The sequence below is a fragment of the Scleropages formosus genome, chromosome 7 (genome assembly GCF_900964775.1).
Source record: "Scleropages formosus chromosome 7, fSclFor1.1, whole genome shotgun sequence".
Classification (NCBI taxonomy): domain Eukaryota; kingdom Metazoa; phylum Chordata; class Actinopteri; order Osteoglossiformes; family Osteoglossidae; genus Scleropages; species Scleropages formosus.
Genome location: NC_041812.1, coordinates 13972979 through 13990958, shown reverse-complemented (window position 1 = coordinate 13990958; position 17980 = coordinate 13972979). Strand labels below are relative to the sequence as shown.

Here is a 17980-nt window from a genome sequence, read left to right as displayed (position 1 = left end):
AAGGAGGAGATGGTGCCCCCACAGAGTCTGTGTTTCAGCATTTTGCTGATGATAGCACACCGACTTTCCTTGGCAGTCGACTGATGTGCTCAAAGTGGGTAAAAGCATCTCCCTCCGATCGCAAATCACAGGCTGGAGGCTGTGCCTGACATACATGCAGGGTACCACCTTTTGGACCTGTGTTGAGCCTGTTATGCCCATTCTCACACAAAGACAGCAGGTGACATAGTGGCCATTTGTTAAATGAATAAATGTATTTTTTTGTGAGGAAAAAAGACTGCATTTGGTTCCAAATCTTATTGTCATATGTAACTGATGAATACAGTATCACATTCTTTCTGCTGTAGATTTCTCGTATCGTAATAATGTGCATTGAGGAAATGTGCGGTACAAAGGAGGGCAGTGGATAAATATAAAAACAAACAGTAAGAACAGTACAAGACAAAATACAGGATGATAGTAAAATCTACAGTTCAGAGAATGTAATACATGCAATACATATTTACAACATGTTGTAATACATATTTATTATAATGCATATTTACAGCATATTTACAATGCAATCATTACATTTTTTCCTGGAGGTTTATGTCACTTTAGAGAAAAGCAGTTTCTAAATGAATAAATGTAAATGTAAATTTCAAGCAAAAAGCATAAAAAGTACAAAATGACAAGGTGGAAACTGACAGCTAGTAATAACTCTCAAAGTACAAATAACAATACAAATTGGCAATAACAGTGCAATGGGTAAATAGTATAAACTGAGTACAAGGAAGGAGTGAGATCAAGCAGCTTTGTAAACTGACCAATTTATAGTCCATTTTAACAAACTACATATAATACTATACATAAACAAATGTACACATTTTCTGTGCTTTTAATATTTTCCTACTACTTGTCACAAATGGGGGCACGGAGGCGCAGCGGGTTAAACTGGGTCCTACTTTCTGCTGGGTCTGGGGTTCGAGTCCCGCTTGGGGTGCCCTGCAATGGACTGGCATCCCATCCTGGGTGTGTCCCCTCCCCCTCCAGCCTTGCGCCCTGTGTTGCTGGATTAGGCTCCAGTTCACTGCGACCCCGTTTAGAACAAGCGGTTTCAGACAGTGTGTGTGTGTGTACTTGTCACAATATGTAGAAACAGACAAATAAAGATCCCAAAGCTAGCCACTTTAATGTCTCCCTGGCACACACAAGCCCTGCTTGGCAAAAGATCAGCTTATTCAAGATGGAAATAGCCTATGGCCATATGATCTCCTCCATTACATCCACTGATTCCCATGAGGCCCTTACATTTACCTCGTTTTTTTAAATTATTTTACTTACTCCAGCTTTACATGTCACGAAAACTCTGGACATGTTTATTCCCACATGATTCCACATCCCAAAGAAATTGACCATTTACAAATTGTTTTGTCGCTGTGGTTATGCAAATCAGTAACTTTGATCAAAACAAAACACAGATGTCCAGTTGATGACATAAACAGAACTGGAGCAAGCAGAGCTGAAATGTGTTTTGGGTTCAAATATTCTGCATTGGTGTGTTGTTCAGACAGAAAAAAAAAAAATGCTGGGTTTCACAAAGATTTTACGGATCGTAGAAAATCTTGATTCCTTCATGTTAGACCCAGCAGTAGCAACGGTGCTCAAATAAAGTCACTGAAGCAGATTTCATTGTTTTCTCACCCCTTAATCAGTGATTTTAGGGTTGTTATTTTAACCAAGTGTACCAAATTTCTGTCTGCAGTCCATACCCGGAGCTGGAATCAAAGTCATCTCACGAACTTTTGGCTCATATTTCTGTGTCAATGATTGCTTTGGAGAAAAGTGTCAGTTAAATAAATAAATTTTTACATCCTGCACATTAGACAATCTCCAGCATTTCTCATGCATTGTTTGTTAAATAAGGCAAACTGGCAGAAATAAAAAAGTGGAAGTGACATGATCCAACCAAGTAATGATGTTTTGGCCACCATAACTAAATTGTGACGTTAATATTCAAAGAACTTTAATGTTTTAAATAGCTAAATTATTTGGAGTCCAGGTAGATAAAATACTGCAGGTATAAAAAGTAAAATGTGAATTTTAATAAATTGCACAAAAGGAAAGTGCTGTATAAATATGTAGCACAATTTTAAGCTCCATTGGCTCTGAGAAAAGCTCTCAGATTTCAAATAAATACTGTTAATGATGAGTGCTCTGCGCATCAATCAGAAAATTCAGACTGAACTCAAACTGAACTCAGTGACAACAGCTTGAATTTATTTCTCTTCCCTCTGAGTTGTCTTTTTTTTCCATGTTCACTGGTTCTTGGTGCTATAAACATTTGAGTTAAAAAGTCTTAAATAATTCCTAGATAATTTATTTTTAATTTCTTTGCAGATGTATTTATTTTCTAGATTTTATAGATTCAGCGATCTACAGAGGTATTTGTAGAATGGATCGTACAACTTTTCCGGAATGTTGGTTTCAGAAGAGTGTGTTTTTATTTCCATTCATTCTAAATCAGTTTTAATTTAAACCTCAATGTCTGCTATTTGGTTGCTGCCAATAAGAGCCTTTCAGTTGAGGTGCTGAAGCGCTCTGCCATCTCTCTCTGCTCGTAGCAATAGAGTTGTTCTCCTTTGAATGTCTTGTTTAAAAAGAATAGTTTTTAATCTTAGCAGTCCATCACTGGTGGCCTCTCAGTGCAGCTTTGTTCATTAGTTTATCCTCACTGTTTTTGTCAGTCTTTTGGACCCTGATGCTTGTAAATCCCCAGTCGCTATTCAAGACACACAAAGTCTTTTCCTTTTCCATGTCAACAGTTATTTATGGAATTAATATTCACACTTAAGCACATTAATTCAATGCTTACATAAGCAGCAAAACCCTCCAACACTGAAACAGACTCTGGAAATGAGAGCAGTATGACTCCTTATGCCACGTGAAACTGATCCAAATTGAATGAGCTGAGAACAGTCCACAGGCCCCAGACTTCGCTGTCCCGCTCTCAATACGTTCCCATAAATGTGCATGCAGAAGGCGGATGGCACTGGGTATGTCATCCTTGGGCATCCCACCACCACAGGTCCTGAAATCAAACCTGCCGCTGTTAGCCTGGCTGTAGAGAGCGACTGTTCGGGGAAGGGCATGAATCAGCAGTCCCCCGCAGCCACACCAGCTGCTGCCACAGAGCTACAATCTGTTTGACCGTGTGGAACGTGTGCCGAGGAGAAGCCTGGCAACCCTGCGAGAAGTCCTGGATCCACACGCAGTGACAAGGTCACTTATCTGTTCGTGCTTGTGCAAAAACAAATGTGTACATGCACAGGAAACTGGGAGTATGTCAGACGTGTTTTTGTGCAGGTATATGTGTGTGTGTGTGTGTGCATGTATGTTCCTTCAAAAATGGGGAAAATAGCTTAGCTTCAATCTGGTTTAAGGTGATACTGTTTAACAAGCTAATGTTTACATAACACAGTTAGACAACCACCAGGTTATCTTTGTCTGAAATTGAAAAGCACATGTTCTTTAGACCTGGGATTTATCTAAACTCTAAACAAAGGTTTCAGTTCAAAATAATTCTGAAATGTATGTATGTAAGTGTATGTAAATGTTTGTGTACCTTATTTTAAAAAAAAAATTGTAGGAAGGTTATCAGGATTCATCTGTCCTGCGTTTTATGCACCTACTCGAGGGATGAACATCGGTCCTTCAAGTGGAAAGTAACAAAGTAAGTTTACTTAAGAATTACATGTCTACAGCTAGGTCTCTTTCTCATAATGTAATACATAAATTGTACTTTTGCTGAGATGTACGTCGCTTCGGAGAAAAGCGTCTGCTAAATGAATTAATGTGAATGAAAACGATATTTTCTAAGCGCAGAGTTTTTGTAACAGGTCAGCAAAACTTTTTGGTCCCTAGCAGGATCCAGCTCCCAGTCAATGACCACTTCTGTTCCCTTTTCATGGTCTACTAATAGAGGCTTTAAAAGTCTTCCTTTGCAACATATGCCCCCAAGAGCACACAGTTGCACCGGCTTTGTCTGAAACCTTTGTCTAACGGTGGTCCAAATAAAGTCCAAATAAACAAAACAATCATTGTGCTATGAGCTCCTTGGCTGATGATGCTGGACATATCAGCCTTCATAGTGTTTTATAGTGCAGTTGGTAGTGTAGTAGTTAGAGCTGCTACTTTTGGATCCAATGGTTGGAGGTCTGAATCCTGCCTCTGCAGTTGTAATACCCTTGAGCAAGGCACTTACCCTAAATTGCCCCAGTAAAATCACCCAGCTGTGTATTTGGGTAAATAATTGTAAGTCGCTTTGGTGAAAAGAGTCAGATAAATGTGATTACTGTACAGTGTCATTCTTTGTAACTTAACCACGTAATTCCTAAAGTGGAGACTTCTGCAATGGTGCCATATCGTTTTATGCCTTATGAATGAAATGTAAGAATGGTCAGATTGCAGTGGCATTGTCTGCAGTGAGAGGGCTTGTGAAATACTGAAACAGAAGCAATGCCCTCCACAGATAGTGGAAACATTTTTATAGGCACGATGGAAAGCGGTAAAGGAAAATTAGGTGAGATATAGGCAGCAAGGGGAATGCACAGAGTAATGTGTGTTTGTGTGTGTGTCTGAGAGCAAGGGGAAACAGCAAGGGAACAAAGCAAGGGATAGAGAGAGAGGCAGAGAGGAAGAGCTGCATTGCAGCAATAATTTTTTGTCATAATCTGTATGAGTGCCCTCTCTCCTGTGTCTGCCGAAATGTCATCTGTTTGCACGGTGCTCCTGGTCACACCCCAAGTGGAGCTTTCTTGCCAGAGCAGGGGGGTATGTATTGACAGAGCATTGCTGTGACATTTGCAGAGATGCAAGAACAACAGAGGAGCTCCATTGTTAGAACTGTACCATAGTTAACCCTGTCCTGGCCAGTCACTGACCCAGAAGGTGGCTCATACGCTGAGTCTCCTCCCACTGCAGACATGAGGAAATGGCAGCACGATGAGCCGTATCAACCACAACAAAAGATCAGAGTAAGGAACCATAGATACATGGTACTATTTCTTTTCCATTTTTATCTGCCAATTAAATTACTGTGACTCAAGCAATTTAAGAAAGTAAACACATTAATCATACCTTGTCATTATCAATTAAATTCACAAATGAATACGTTTAACTTAATACAGTCCAAACACGCATGTGCTCATACATGGCTCTCGTCTCCTCCCAGTTATTTCTACACCATCCAAACAACAACAACAAGAAGAAAAAAACCTAAAAACTTGATGAAATATTAATAAAGCAAACTTTCTAGATGCATCTACTGTAAAATGCATGAGAAGAGAACCATCTTCACTATATAAGCCACTTCCAGTCTGGGGTCCATACTCCCCACCTGCCTCAAAAATCCAAAATAACTAAAGATAATTCCGAAAACTATTATTAAAACTACTATTATTTTCTGCTCTATTTTACATTATCACTTTACTCTATCATGAACCTTTCAGAACTACAGCAATAGCCTGATACACCTCACTACTTTATTTGTAACTCAACTATAACTCTCTTTTATTGTCTAGTAAATCATCAGTATACCTTTGAAAGAGCATAAAACCGCAATGATAGGTGTTATTTCTTATTTCTGAATGAGCTATAATACCACGGGCCCATAAGTATTCCCCTTGTTGCGGCTATGAGACTTCCTCTCTCGTCTATTAAAAAAACAATTACTTACATGAATTTGCTAGCAGAAAGCTGACAATTTTTGTTAGATGTGTTTTTTAGCTTGTCCCATACGGGGTCACGGGGAACCGGAGCCTACCCGGTAACACAGGGCGTAAGGCCAGAGGGGGAGGGGACACACCCAGGACGGGACGCCAGTCCGTCACAAGGCACCCCACATTTTTCACAAAAACTTAATCAAACCACCGTGTAATAGTAAAAAAGTGGCTTACCAGTATATGTATTTATATTTTAAACAAGAACTTGTGCTAACGCAAAAGAGCAAATTGAAAACAGCATTTGGATCCAACAATTTTCCTCCACTCCAAAGTATAGGTATATTTCACAATACTGGATTATACTTTTTCTTTTTCAAAAAAACTCAAGTTTTGTACTTGAAAAGAAATTTTTTCAAATACTTAATTTACAAGCTGCTAGGTTCCTACTGTAATGCAGAAATTGCAGGTTTTCTGTACTTACAACTAGTTGAGATACTCTACTTTTAGGTATGGAAGAAACCAAAGGACATTTGTATTTTAAGATTGTGATCGAGAATATGGAACCTGAAACTGGTTTTAAAACTACTGCCCCATAAGCGCTGAGGCACAGTGCTGTCAAAATATGACCACAGTGTACAATTTAAATGAAAAAGCTCTAAAGATTAATTAGCAAAAATCAAGGAAAACAACAAAAGTGTACATAAACAGATGTATGGCAAAGGTCAGAATTTCTATATTTCCACAAAAGTGTAGAGATAATTTATTGTTTATGCATATAAAGTACCATTAATAATTACATACTGAAACACGCACACACACAGGCTGAAGCCACTTGTCTCAAGTGGGGTTGCGGGGAGCCGGGGCCTAACCCGGCAACACAGGGTACAGGACTGGGGGGGGGCACACCCAGGACGGGACGCCATTCCATAGCAAGCCACCCCAAGCAGGACTCAAACAACAGACCCGCCAGAGAGCAGGACTCGGCCAAACCGGTGCGCCACCGTGCCCCCCTAATATTGAAAAAAATATTTGATAACTAAATTAAGGACAAGTTTCTGTAGGTAACATAGACCTTCGATGCTTTATATTGAGAAGCATAATTGCCACAGCTGTAGTGTATGTTCTCACACACACAGTCTGGAGTTGCTTGTCCCAAGCAAGGGTCGCGGCAAGTCGGTGCCTAACCCAGCAACACAAGGTGCAAGGCTGGAGGGGGAGGGGACACACCCAGGATGGGACGCCAGTCCATCACAAGGCACTCCAAGCAGTACTTGAACTCCAGACCCGCCAGAGAGTGGGACCCAGCAAAGCCTGCTGCGCAACCACCGCCCTCCTATCCCCCTCATGGTGTATGTTCTGAGACAGGTAAAGATTGTAATGCTGTCAAGTGCTGGGATACCAGGCACTTTCTGAACCAACTGGTACATGAACTATTTTTCCATATTAGAAGCAGCATGAAGTTTAACTTGAACCACTGCAATGTGATTTTTTGCACTTATATTATGTAAGTTGCATAACTGAATCATATGCTGAATAAACTGAATAAATGCCTTATTTGGAAAGACTGCCTTTAAGTTTTTGCTATTATGCTGCAGCAATGGACATGAAGTTTGAATGCCAGTTTATCGCTTTTTTCTTTGTTCTAGTAAACTGCTGTGTTATTTGGGGAGTGTGGTAGTGAAGCGGGTTTGGCTGCTGTCTGGCGGGTCTGGGGTTCGAGTCCTGCTTGGGGTGTCTTGCGGCAGACTGGTGTCCCAACCTGGGCATGTCCCTTATGCCTTGTGCTTTGTGTTGCTGTGTTAGGCTCCAGCTTGCCTTGGGACAAGCAGTTTCAGACAGTGTCTATTGTGTCACTCCACCAAAGAAAGGTTAGGCATTAGTGAGAGCATCATATTTTAATTCTAAGCACACTAGCTTCCTGATGGTATGAATGAAGTAAATAAATCTTATTTCTCCACTCCTTCTAGCCACTAGAATATTTAATTAGTCTTACAATAATACCAATGATTATAATAGCTCAATTGGTAAGAAAATGTTTGCGCAAAAAATGCCAGTTTCAGTGTTCAACTAATAACTATTAACTATTTTTCAACTAATAATTTATCTTCCCAAGTTATCAATCTTCTCTTTTACCTTTAGTAATAACAGTGACAGCACATCCTTTCAAATGCTTTAATGACTGAATATACATTTTTTCCTGATAGCTAAGGTTTGCTTCAATATCGTTTCTTTTTTTCTGGTAAAATAATATTTTGAGTATGTAGATATATGAGCACGAGAAAGCATGGCTGGCTTCAATTCTTGCACCTGCAGTCGAATGCAGTCTCCATAGCAACAAGATATGGCAACAGAATGCAGAGAACATATTGGAGGTTGTGATCTTAAATACCCTCCCTCTCTCTCTGTATACTGCAGTTGCACTTGAAAATGCATTTTAATGTTCTTTGCCAACTTTTTTTCTCATCATAATGCTAAGAAAGACATAGCTATACAGTCAATGGAGAAGGAATCACTTTTAGCAATTCAGAGAAAAAAAAATTTGCTCAATGAACAAAAATGAAGTGTGGGAAAGTAAATTAATAATAAAATTCCATTGGAATATGTAAAATAGACTACTGTGTCGTGCATCTTTTGGTTTTACTCCTTTCAGAATTCCTCTAAACAGACGAGGCAGAAAGGATTTTGCACCTGTTTTTAAACATCAGATTTGATTCTGTACGTTAAGGTGAAGCCCTTGTTGGATCTGAGCATCTAAAGGTGAAGACACAATGGGAAGAGAGGAAATGATGATGTGATGCCCTCAGGATGCTCTGTATGCTTCAGAACAGAGAAAAACCAGGCTGCTCTACAGTGGGACTGGAATAATGAGCTATTAAACTTGTATATAAAAGGTCACAGGTTCAGTTCCAGGATACATACTTTTTTAAACCAAGTAGTAATAGGGTAATTTTTTTTTCAATAAATGTTCACCTGCCGTAATGGGGAACATATATATCTGATACACACACACAAACACACACATAATGTCTACAGCCGCTTGTCCTGAGCGGGGACGCAGCAAACCGGAGCCTAACAGTAAATGTTTATTTTTGTTGGAGGCTCTGGAAAGTTCATCTAGGTGAAACCCTGGTCACCTTAGCAAAACATTTACGCTTGAAGATCCTAACTTGTTCTCTATAATTGGTCGTGCACCTTGGTTATCTTTGTGGGCGGTGGGGCCGAGATGCACCTGGAATCGACTCCCTAGCCAGTCATAAATCGCTCCTCTGTGTACAGTATTTTTATCTGGGCTGATACCATACCTTCTAGTTCTCACACTTCATTGAAGTGCTTGCTCTCTTGTCTTAAACCTGATTTGTTCATGAGCCCTGACCATGTGGTGAACATGGACCTCTCTGGACATAAATATTAGTCCTATTCCGGGGGGGCCTTGAAGCACTTTGTGCCTTCACATGACTGGCAATATTCTGTATAGTGCTTTGGCTGAATCTTGATTGTTTTAATAAAACATTTTACTTTAGTGGTTGCAAGAGTCCTTGCTATTCTTCCTTCTTAGCCCTTTTTACATTAGTCGCAGTGGGCAGTACTGATACACACTGAGGCATGATTCCTGCATCCTAAAAATAATCATTTTCAGTTCTGCTGTGTTGCACCAAGCTAACATAACTCACTTGAATAGATATCTCACTTTAACAGATGCGGTCTATGCCTTCTCACAGTCACTTGCGTGCTTTTCACTGTAGTGCACCTATAACAAAAAAACATCCTCATCTTCCGCATTGGCAAGTCTTAGATCCCAGATATTCGTTTTTAACTGGCTTAACCTGAGCACCATCTGCTGGATACAGAAGAGTAAAGCTGTGAAGCAAAGTTATGACCACCTGTTGATTATAATCCTTCCTCCGCCTGTTCCAGAAGCCCAGCTCATCAGTTGAATATCAGTTGTACCTCGGGTGGGACTAAACACAACTACACTTTAGCATCTAGTGTAAACAATCCAGAGTTTACCATGTGTCCCCTTTGGAGAAAAGCGTCTGCTAAATGAATAAATGTAAACGTAAAGCAAATGCTCAGCGCTTCTAGGGCCTTGTTCCACATCTGTGCTCTGGATTAGTGATTTCTGGAAACGGATTGATAGTTTATGTCCACTCATTCCTTTTAATTGTTTTACCTGACACTTTTTCCAAAAGTGACTCATAATCTTGGGTTTGTACACTTAGATAATTACTTACCCATTATTATACCTGGGTAATATTTACTGAAGCAACTGAGCTTAAGGACGTCAGAGGTATTTGACCTTTGGAACCTGGGAAGTGGCGCTAATAAGTCATTAATCCACCAGAGGGGTACATCAATATTTGCTTTAAGTGTTAGTGGTTAACGCTGCTGCCTTTACATGCAAACTTTCCGGTTCTAATCTACGTTGTATCTCTCTTTTAAGATAATTGAATCAAAGTAAATACACTTACAGGCTTGTTGTCGGAAAAAAAGATTGCCATAAGCCTATGTCTTCCGCTAATAATGCGTTAGTACTAGAGAAGAGCTTCCCTGAGTCACAATGAATGCAATCTTAACAATTTCAACTTCATTTAAATGATTTTAATGCCTCACGAACAGCTTCTTCTGCAGAATCCCTACCAGAAATAGCCACATTTGATTGCAACGTATTGTAACGACCCGCGTTTCTGGGAGTTTGAGCGGGAAAAACTGGTTCATTGTAAATAGTTGAATTGTGGGTAAAATGGAATTGCGTTCAACCGCTGCGGCGTCTCACGGGAAACAGTACATGAGTGAGTGTAGTGGGCAACAGGGAGGGGAGGAAAGAGTTGAAAGCGCTAGAGTGGGAAGGCAGTGGTTTGAGGTGCAGTAGGTGCTTGAGGAAAAGGACTTTTCGGACCGAGAGCATTTTTTTTTCCTTCGTATTCGCGCCTATCCCTTTTGCTGTGTGCTGGTGTTCCAAAAAATTTTCGTAATGAGCGCTGCCCGTACGTTCTTCTGCGCCCCATCCGAACCCAGAGCGCCGGGCATTACGATATTATTTCCACAGCACTTTTTGCGAAAGAACACCGAGGACTTTCCCAGCACTCCGGTGGGTGGGTGGTCTGGCTGCGCAACGAGGTTTTCCTCATCATTGTCCATATCAGCTACTCTTATACACTTGTGACTTGACGCGATCTCGTATTTGGTAAACTACTTATAATAATCTGTATTCACACCAAGACTTCATGAAAGAGTATACTTTGAGAGCGTTTAGAGGAGGTAAACCCAAGCGCTCTGACACATGGGAGGGCACCGGGAGGAGTCCAGACGTGTCCACCGAGACTGCGGTCGTCGGTGTGGCTCCACCCTTCCCTTGCAGTTGGACTGTGTAAACTTTTGCACAAACTTTTAATCAGCGGCTAGTTGCTTGTAACCTCGGGACGGAGAAAGTCGAGTAGTATCTGAACGCACAGCAACTCTGCAGAATTTCGTCCGCCATGGCCGTACAGAACTATGCCAACATGTTGAGAGACTTTGTGGAAGAACGATCCACAGGATTTGCCATCGCTGTCGCTGCGGGTAACCTATTAGTTGTTTTTTCTTTACCAACCCGTCTAACTTAAGGCGATTTACCATGCTCGATTAATTCACCCATGTAAGTTCACGGGTGGTGCAGTCGTAGTGGTCTAGAGCAGCGCGGCTAAGGCGCCACCGTGTCTGCTGCTGTCACAGCTGTGGACTCGTAAATAAAACAGCGCGATTATTAATGGCCGCCTCGCAGCGTTTAGGTGGTGCGACAGAACGTGGATTCGACCGCAGCTCCTTCTGTGTGGGGTTTGCACGTTCTCCTCGCGTCTCTTGGGTTTTCTCGGGATGCTCCGATTCCTCCTACTGTTCGAAGACACGCAGTTGAAGAGGTCGGGTAATGCTCATGCCGTGTGTGTGTGTGTCTGTCCTGTGCTACGCGTAGCTCCCTCAGCCAACGCCCAGTGCTTCCGGGATAGGCTCCGAATCACCACGACCCTGCGCAGGACAAGCAGTTACTGAAACTGCATGGATGGACAGATAATCGTGGTCAAATAATATGAAGACCATGTAAAAATGTATTTTTCAAACAAGTAATTTAGTGCTTAATATTATAGTGAGTTATGAAGTGCTGTGCATGTATTGAGAATTTTACAAAATATAAAATGTGGTGGTGATTTGGTTAACTTCAACAATAAAGTAATGAGACAAAACACACACACACTGACTGAAGCCGCTTATCCCAAGTGGGGTCGCGGTGAGCTGGAGCCTAACCCAGCAACACAGGGCGGAAGAGTGGAGGGGGAGGAGACGCACCCAGGACGGGACACCAGTCCAGCGCAGGGCACCCCAAGTGGGAATCGAACCCCGGACCCGCCAGAGAGCAGGCACAGGCCAAACCTGCCCCCCCCCCGAGACAAAACATAACATAGTGACGTAAATGAAAGATTAGAGATTTATGTACCCCAAAACAAAAAAAAGTGTCTTTGTTTTGGTCTGATCTTTCAATGACCTGTTTTTCTAGTAAGAGAAGTCCTGCAGCTGGTAGGTCAGTCTATGTGCTGCATTACCTTCCACCTTGAACCTGCACTTACTATGGTCTTGCAGGGGTCGGTCTGGTGACTCTTCGCATTTGGCTGGCGGGAGGCGTGTGCCGCAGCCGCGTGAGGCTAGATGGAAAGACTGTCCTTATAACTGGAGCCAACACTGGCATCGGGAAGGAAACTGCTCTGGACTTGGCACGCAGAGGCAAGTAATTGTGCTGATTCACATCTGTTTTCCAGTATGCCTGCTTGGAAAAGGGAGCTGCTTAGTGACAGCTCTCTGCCTACTTACTATTATGTCATCTCTTCTGAACTCACTTCCGTGATCTCTTAAGATCACGTAAGGTATAAATGTTCATGTCCGTAAGGTATACGTGTTCATATGATGCTCGGATCAGTCCTTTACAGAGCCGCTCCTGCAATGTAACGTAAATGTTTATATGTATCTCCAAAAAAAAAAAAAAAAAAACTAGTAGTAAGGTGATTAGGAATCATTGATATTCTGGTAAAATTTTATGCAGCTACTTGTGTGATGAGTGTCGGTGCACATGGTGAAGGAAACTAAGTGTACTTAAGAATCACATCTGCAGCTATGTCTCTTTCTCCTAATATACTGCACAAACTATTTTCTGAGAGATGTATGTCGCTTTGGAGAAAAGCGTCTGCTAATGAATGAGTGTGAATGTACTTGCGCAGGGGCGAGGGTCATCATTGCCTGCAGGGACATGTCAAAGGCTGACACTGCTGCTGAGGACATCAGGCAGAAGAGTAGGAATAGAAATGTGGTGGTGAAAAAGCTGAATCTGGCATCCCTGCAGTCAGTGCGTCAGCTGGCAAAAGACATAGAGGAAAATGAGAAGAGGCTCGACATTCTGATTAATAATGCAGGTACTGAACCAAGGTCCATAATTGTGAAATAGACTGAGCTGATAGTTGGGCTGTTTGTAGCTCAGTATCTTCATATGGTTTACAGTATGAAAAAAAACCCAGGGACATGAACTGTTGTAGCATACCTCAACCTGACACACTCTTCCATGCTGTGCTTGCTGCTAGGTATCATGATGTGCCCCAAATGGACAACAGAAGATGGCTTTGAGATGCAGTTCGGTGTCAATCACTTGGGACACTTCTTGCTAACAAACTGCTTGATGGACCTTTTGAAGAAGTCGGCCCCAAGTCGTATCGTTAACGTCTCAAGTTTAGCTCACGAACAAGGCATGCTTCTCATTTTTTGAGTGCAAATGTTACCTCTAAAGCAAACTACGTGTTCTTTTAATAGAGAATTTTTTATGTTTCATTTTCTGTATTAGTTAGTTACATTTGACAATAAAAGTATCTGCATTTTCATAACAATGAGTAATGTTTTGTATTTTACTGTATTAAACTGTTTAGTAAATTTATATAGTGTAGTTTTGTAGCATGTTTATACACTGTCACACTGATGCCTCACAACATGATGAGCTGCGCATTTGGACATGGGTTGGAACGCGGCTCAGGCCGTGTGGAGTTTGCATGATCTCCCAGTGTTCATGCGTATTTCTTCTGGGTGCTCCAGTTTCCTCCTGCAGTCCAAAGACATGTAGTTTTAATGCGGAAATTGCCTAACTGTCTTACATAGCTCTGCTGTATAAGTGAAACACTGTGGGAAGTTCAGTATAGGGTATCTGAAGCACAGGTACCCTCCTTGGGTAATGTTTTTACCTTTTTAAAAAAAAAAAAAAAAAAAAAAACCCATTGCACCTTATTTTAGAAAAAAGCATTTCCTATCATGAAACAACTAAGGGTTTTCCCTTGGAAATTATAGAACTAATAAATATTTCATTATATAATTGTGGTGGTTTTTTTTTTTTTTTTTTTTAACAGGAAAAATCCATTTTGATGACATAAATCTTGACCGAGACTATACTCCTCTGAAAAGCTACCAACAAAGCAAGTTGGCTAACATTCTTTTCACCAGAGAGTTAGCGGTTCAACTGAAAGGTATGTGGGCTTGCTGTGTTTTGTGCAATCTGGAAAACAAAAATTAATTTTCATCAATGTTATATACAGAACTCGGAATCATGATATTTGTCAATTTTTAAAGAAATACACAAAAAATCCTGTATTATAAAAATGCATTTTTGAAAATGTTTCTGGTGCTTTATATAATTTTGTGTGAGGTACTGAAAGGCTCTTAAGAAATAGATTTAACTTTGAGAGCTCATGTTAATTTGCAGTTGCATGCACTTAATGTGTTTTGTTCAAGTATGTCCTCCTGTGCTACTTTTTTTTCTTTTTTCTGATTAACATTTTTGTTTATTGCCATTTGTGAATTCCATTTTGTTTTAGACATGAACTGCTTGCTTTATGCTGGATGCTTTCAGGTACAGGTGTGACGACATACTGTCTGCATCCTGGAGTGATCCGTACTGAACTTTGGAGACACAAGATGCCCACCAGCACTCTGTTGAAAAATATTATTTCCTTGCCCTTTATTGTGTTCATGAAGACCCCTTGGGAGGGGGCTCAAACCACCATTCACTGTGCTGTGGAAGAGAGTCTTGCGAACGATAGTGGCCTCTACTACAGGTAAGTATTCATACTTGGGCAGTGACCTGCAACCTGTGCTGAGACACTCAAATGGTACTGAGACATTTTTCCTTAGTGTAAAATAAATTTAAACTTTGCCATTTTATATTTTGCTATGCCATTACTGGATGCTGCATAATACTGACTTTTTCCTTATATTTGACCATTTATAATAGATTTCCTGTGTTGTGTGTAGTGCATAGAGATGGCCATATGTATACAGTGGCTGTAGGAGGTTCACAAACCTCAAATTTAGTTGTGAAAAAGTATGTGTACCTATTGAGTTTTTTTTTTTTTTTTTTTTTTTTTAATGGATTGCTCCTAAAATGTGGTATGACCTTCATCTAAGTCATAAGTCGAATTTAACAAATGCTGCAGGTAACATTTTGCATTGCTGTATCTTTATTGAACAAATAAAGGTTTGAACAATGTGTTTGATGCTAAAGTATGTCAGCCTTTAAGTAGTGGAACCTCTTCAACAAAATACTCCATGTAGCTGCTAATAAAACCTGTGCTGCATTTAGGAGGTATTTTGGCCTATTCATTCATAAAAAAAACTGTTTTAGCTGTATTTTTGTTACGCCTTGCTTGAATGGCCTGCTTCAGATCAAGCGGCAGTATTTAAAAGGGGTTAAGGTCTGGACCCTTATAACTTTCCCCTGTTGAAGTCTGTTGATTTTTAGATCATTGTCATGTTGCATGACCCAGCTCCTTGTGAGGTTTCATTACAGATAGATGCCCTGACATTCTGCTGTAGAATTTCCCAATACAACTTGGAATTCATTGGTCCCTCAGTGACTGCCAGCTGTCCAGCCCCACAGCATTATACTCACGCCACCATGCTTCACAGCTGTGATGAGGTTTTGGTGTTGCAGGCTGTGTTCTGTTCTTTCCAAACCTAATGCTGCATAAATATATCTAAAAATTTTGCTTCATTTGTCTACAGAACATTGCTCAGTTAGTGTTGGGGAAGATCCTGGTGTCTTTAGCAAAGTCTGAGACACGGCAATCTTTTTTTGGAGAGCAGGGATTTCCGCCATGGTCACCTCCCATCAACACCACTTTCTTCCAGAGGTTTTCTTATGGTACACTCAAGAATACAGATTTTATCAAGCACAGGAGATGCCTGCAGATCCTTAGCTGTCAGCGTAAGGTTCTTTGACACTTGTTTGCCAGCATGGTGGTGGCACAGCAAGTAGCACTCTTATGTCACAGCGCTTGTGTGATTCGAGAGAATGTTCAATCCATGCTCAGTCTGTGGATTTTGCATGTTCTGTTTGTGTGGGCGTCCTATCGTTGCTCTGTTTTTCTCCCACAGGTCAAAGATGTGGTTCAAGTGAATTGGTGACTCTTAAAATGCCCATTGTGTGTTTGTGTGTTGCTCTGGTGTGTAGATGAGTGAGTGAGTGAGTGACTGACTGACTGACTGTAGGTACTTGTGTTGTCTGTCACCTTAGAAAAAAGGTGTCGGTGAAATACTACAGAGGATGTTCACTGTAAGTCACTTTGGGGGGGAAAAAAAGTGTCTAACTGAATAAATGTTTGAGGATTGCATGGTGTGCATATAGATCTTTTAAGGATGCCACTCATATGGAGAGTAGCAACAGAGTTTACAAATGTAAGAAATTCAACAATCTGCCACACTCTGGACTGGTGGAGGCTCAGGTCCTTCTGTAAGCCAGCCAGTCAGTTTTTCTTTGTTTGGAATATTTTGTCCTGGTTTTAAAGACTTTTCCCAAAAAACTAAATAATTTGGTGTTTTTGTCAGCAATGCACCAAAATGTAAGCATCATCTATTTGGCCTTTATCTCATGTTCCTTTAAAACTCAACCATTAAATTTTTTTTTATTTTTAAATTTCACATTTTGGGTGCTGGTTGTCAGCTTTATATGGCATTTGTAGCAGTGTTATATATATTTTTCTCCCCATGTGGTTTGTCCAGTGATTTGTTCACTGTCTGTGATTTTGTTTTTGGTCTGATCTTGTCCCAGCAAACTGTCTGTGAGTGGATGTTAAATGCATGGCTTTCTCAATGAGCAGTACTGCTCATGTGTTTTGTCTTCTGGTTGCAGTGACTGTGCACCCAAGAAGCCTGCCCCCCAGGCCCAAGATGATCAAGCTGCCAAGCGGCTGTGGGAGCTTAGCTCTTCTATGGTGGGACTGTAAAGAAATGGCACAGTCCACATAATTTGGTTTTTTGTGTTTTCTTTTATAATAGACACTTTGTTGACAAATATAAAATCAGCATGAACTGTATAACTTCATACACAAAGCATAGACTGAAGAATGTATCATTTTGAGTTATTGTATGATTGCTGCTGTGCTTTATTATAATTGCTTATTGCAAAGGACATTATTCTGCCAACAACTTAATGGTTACTTAGTGGCTCAGTACAGTAAGGAATAAGTAAAAATGGCAATAGCAAATCTGAGGAATAGTTTGAGCTCTATGTGGTATATTAGCTTTTTGCCTACTTGTTGGAACTAAAATACATTCTTCTCATTTTTGTCTTTTACTACACACACATACAGAGTTTGAAATGTTTGCTTGATCTTTTTTTCTTTAAAAAGTGAAATTGATTATGAAATACACTTAAGGTCTTTTTTTAAGGTACACAATTGTCATTGCTCAAGCTAATTTTTTGTTTCACAACCCAAGTGTGTGCTTGCTGTATAAGCCTACCATTATATTAATAGGCATGATTGGGATTTTATATTGATTTTTTTTTTTTAATAAAGCATTGTTTTAATATAAAATGATATCCTTGCATGAAATATTTTTTCCAAACCTATGGTGCTGTGCACCACAATATCATGCCTAAGATTATTACAGCTGGAGATAGGTTGTAGGTTTGAATCCCATCAGGTGCCCAGTGCAGCTGAACATAAACGGACAAAATGTTGTTGACCTGAATACTTTCAATGTGAATGACAAATGTATGGTGCTGTGAAATTACAATGAATTAGTTTCTTAGAAGACAACTTTCAAGTAGGCTTTAGAACGCAGGGTGGGGGCCACGTTTCCATGGTTCCGCCAATCCTGAAACGTCCTGTACAACACAAATGGGTGCTATTGCATATATTTATGTTCCCCTAGTACGTGACAAATTAAGTCACTGCATGATTTGTATGAGGGGTAAAAGGATTGACCGCAATATTGCA

The 17980-nt window shown here is 40.5% G+C and overlaps 1 protein-coding gene across 1 annotated transcript; it reads left to right on the top strand.

The window, feature by feature from the left end:
• Positions 1 to 10901: 10901 nt before the first annotated feature.
• On the top strand, positions 10902 to 17542 carry LOC108931697 (retinol dehydrogenase 13). Its single transcript, XM_018747669.1, has 7 exons — positions 10902 to 11261; positions 12315 to 12455; positions 12947 to 13138; positions 13304 to 13465; positions 14114 to 14230; positions 14614 to 14818; positions 16891 to 17542. Exons 1-7 carry the CDS (start codon positions 11180 to 11182, stop codon positions 16982 to 16984), a joined length of 993 nt encoding a protein of 330 aa, XP_018603185.1. The 5' UTR covers positions 10902 to 11179; the 3' UTR covers positions 16985 to 17542.
• Positions 17543 to 17980: the final 438 nt, after the last annotated feature.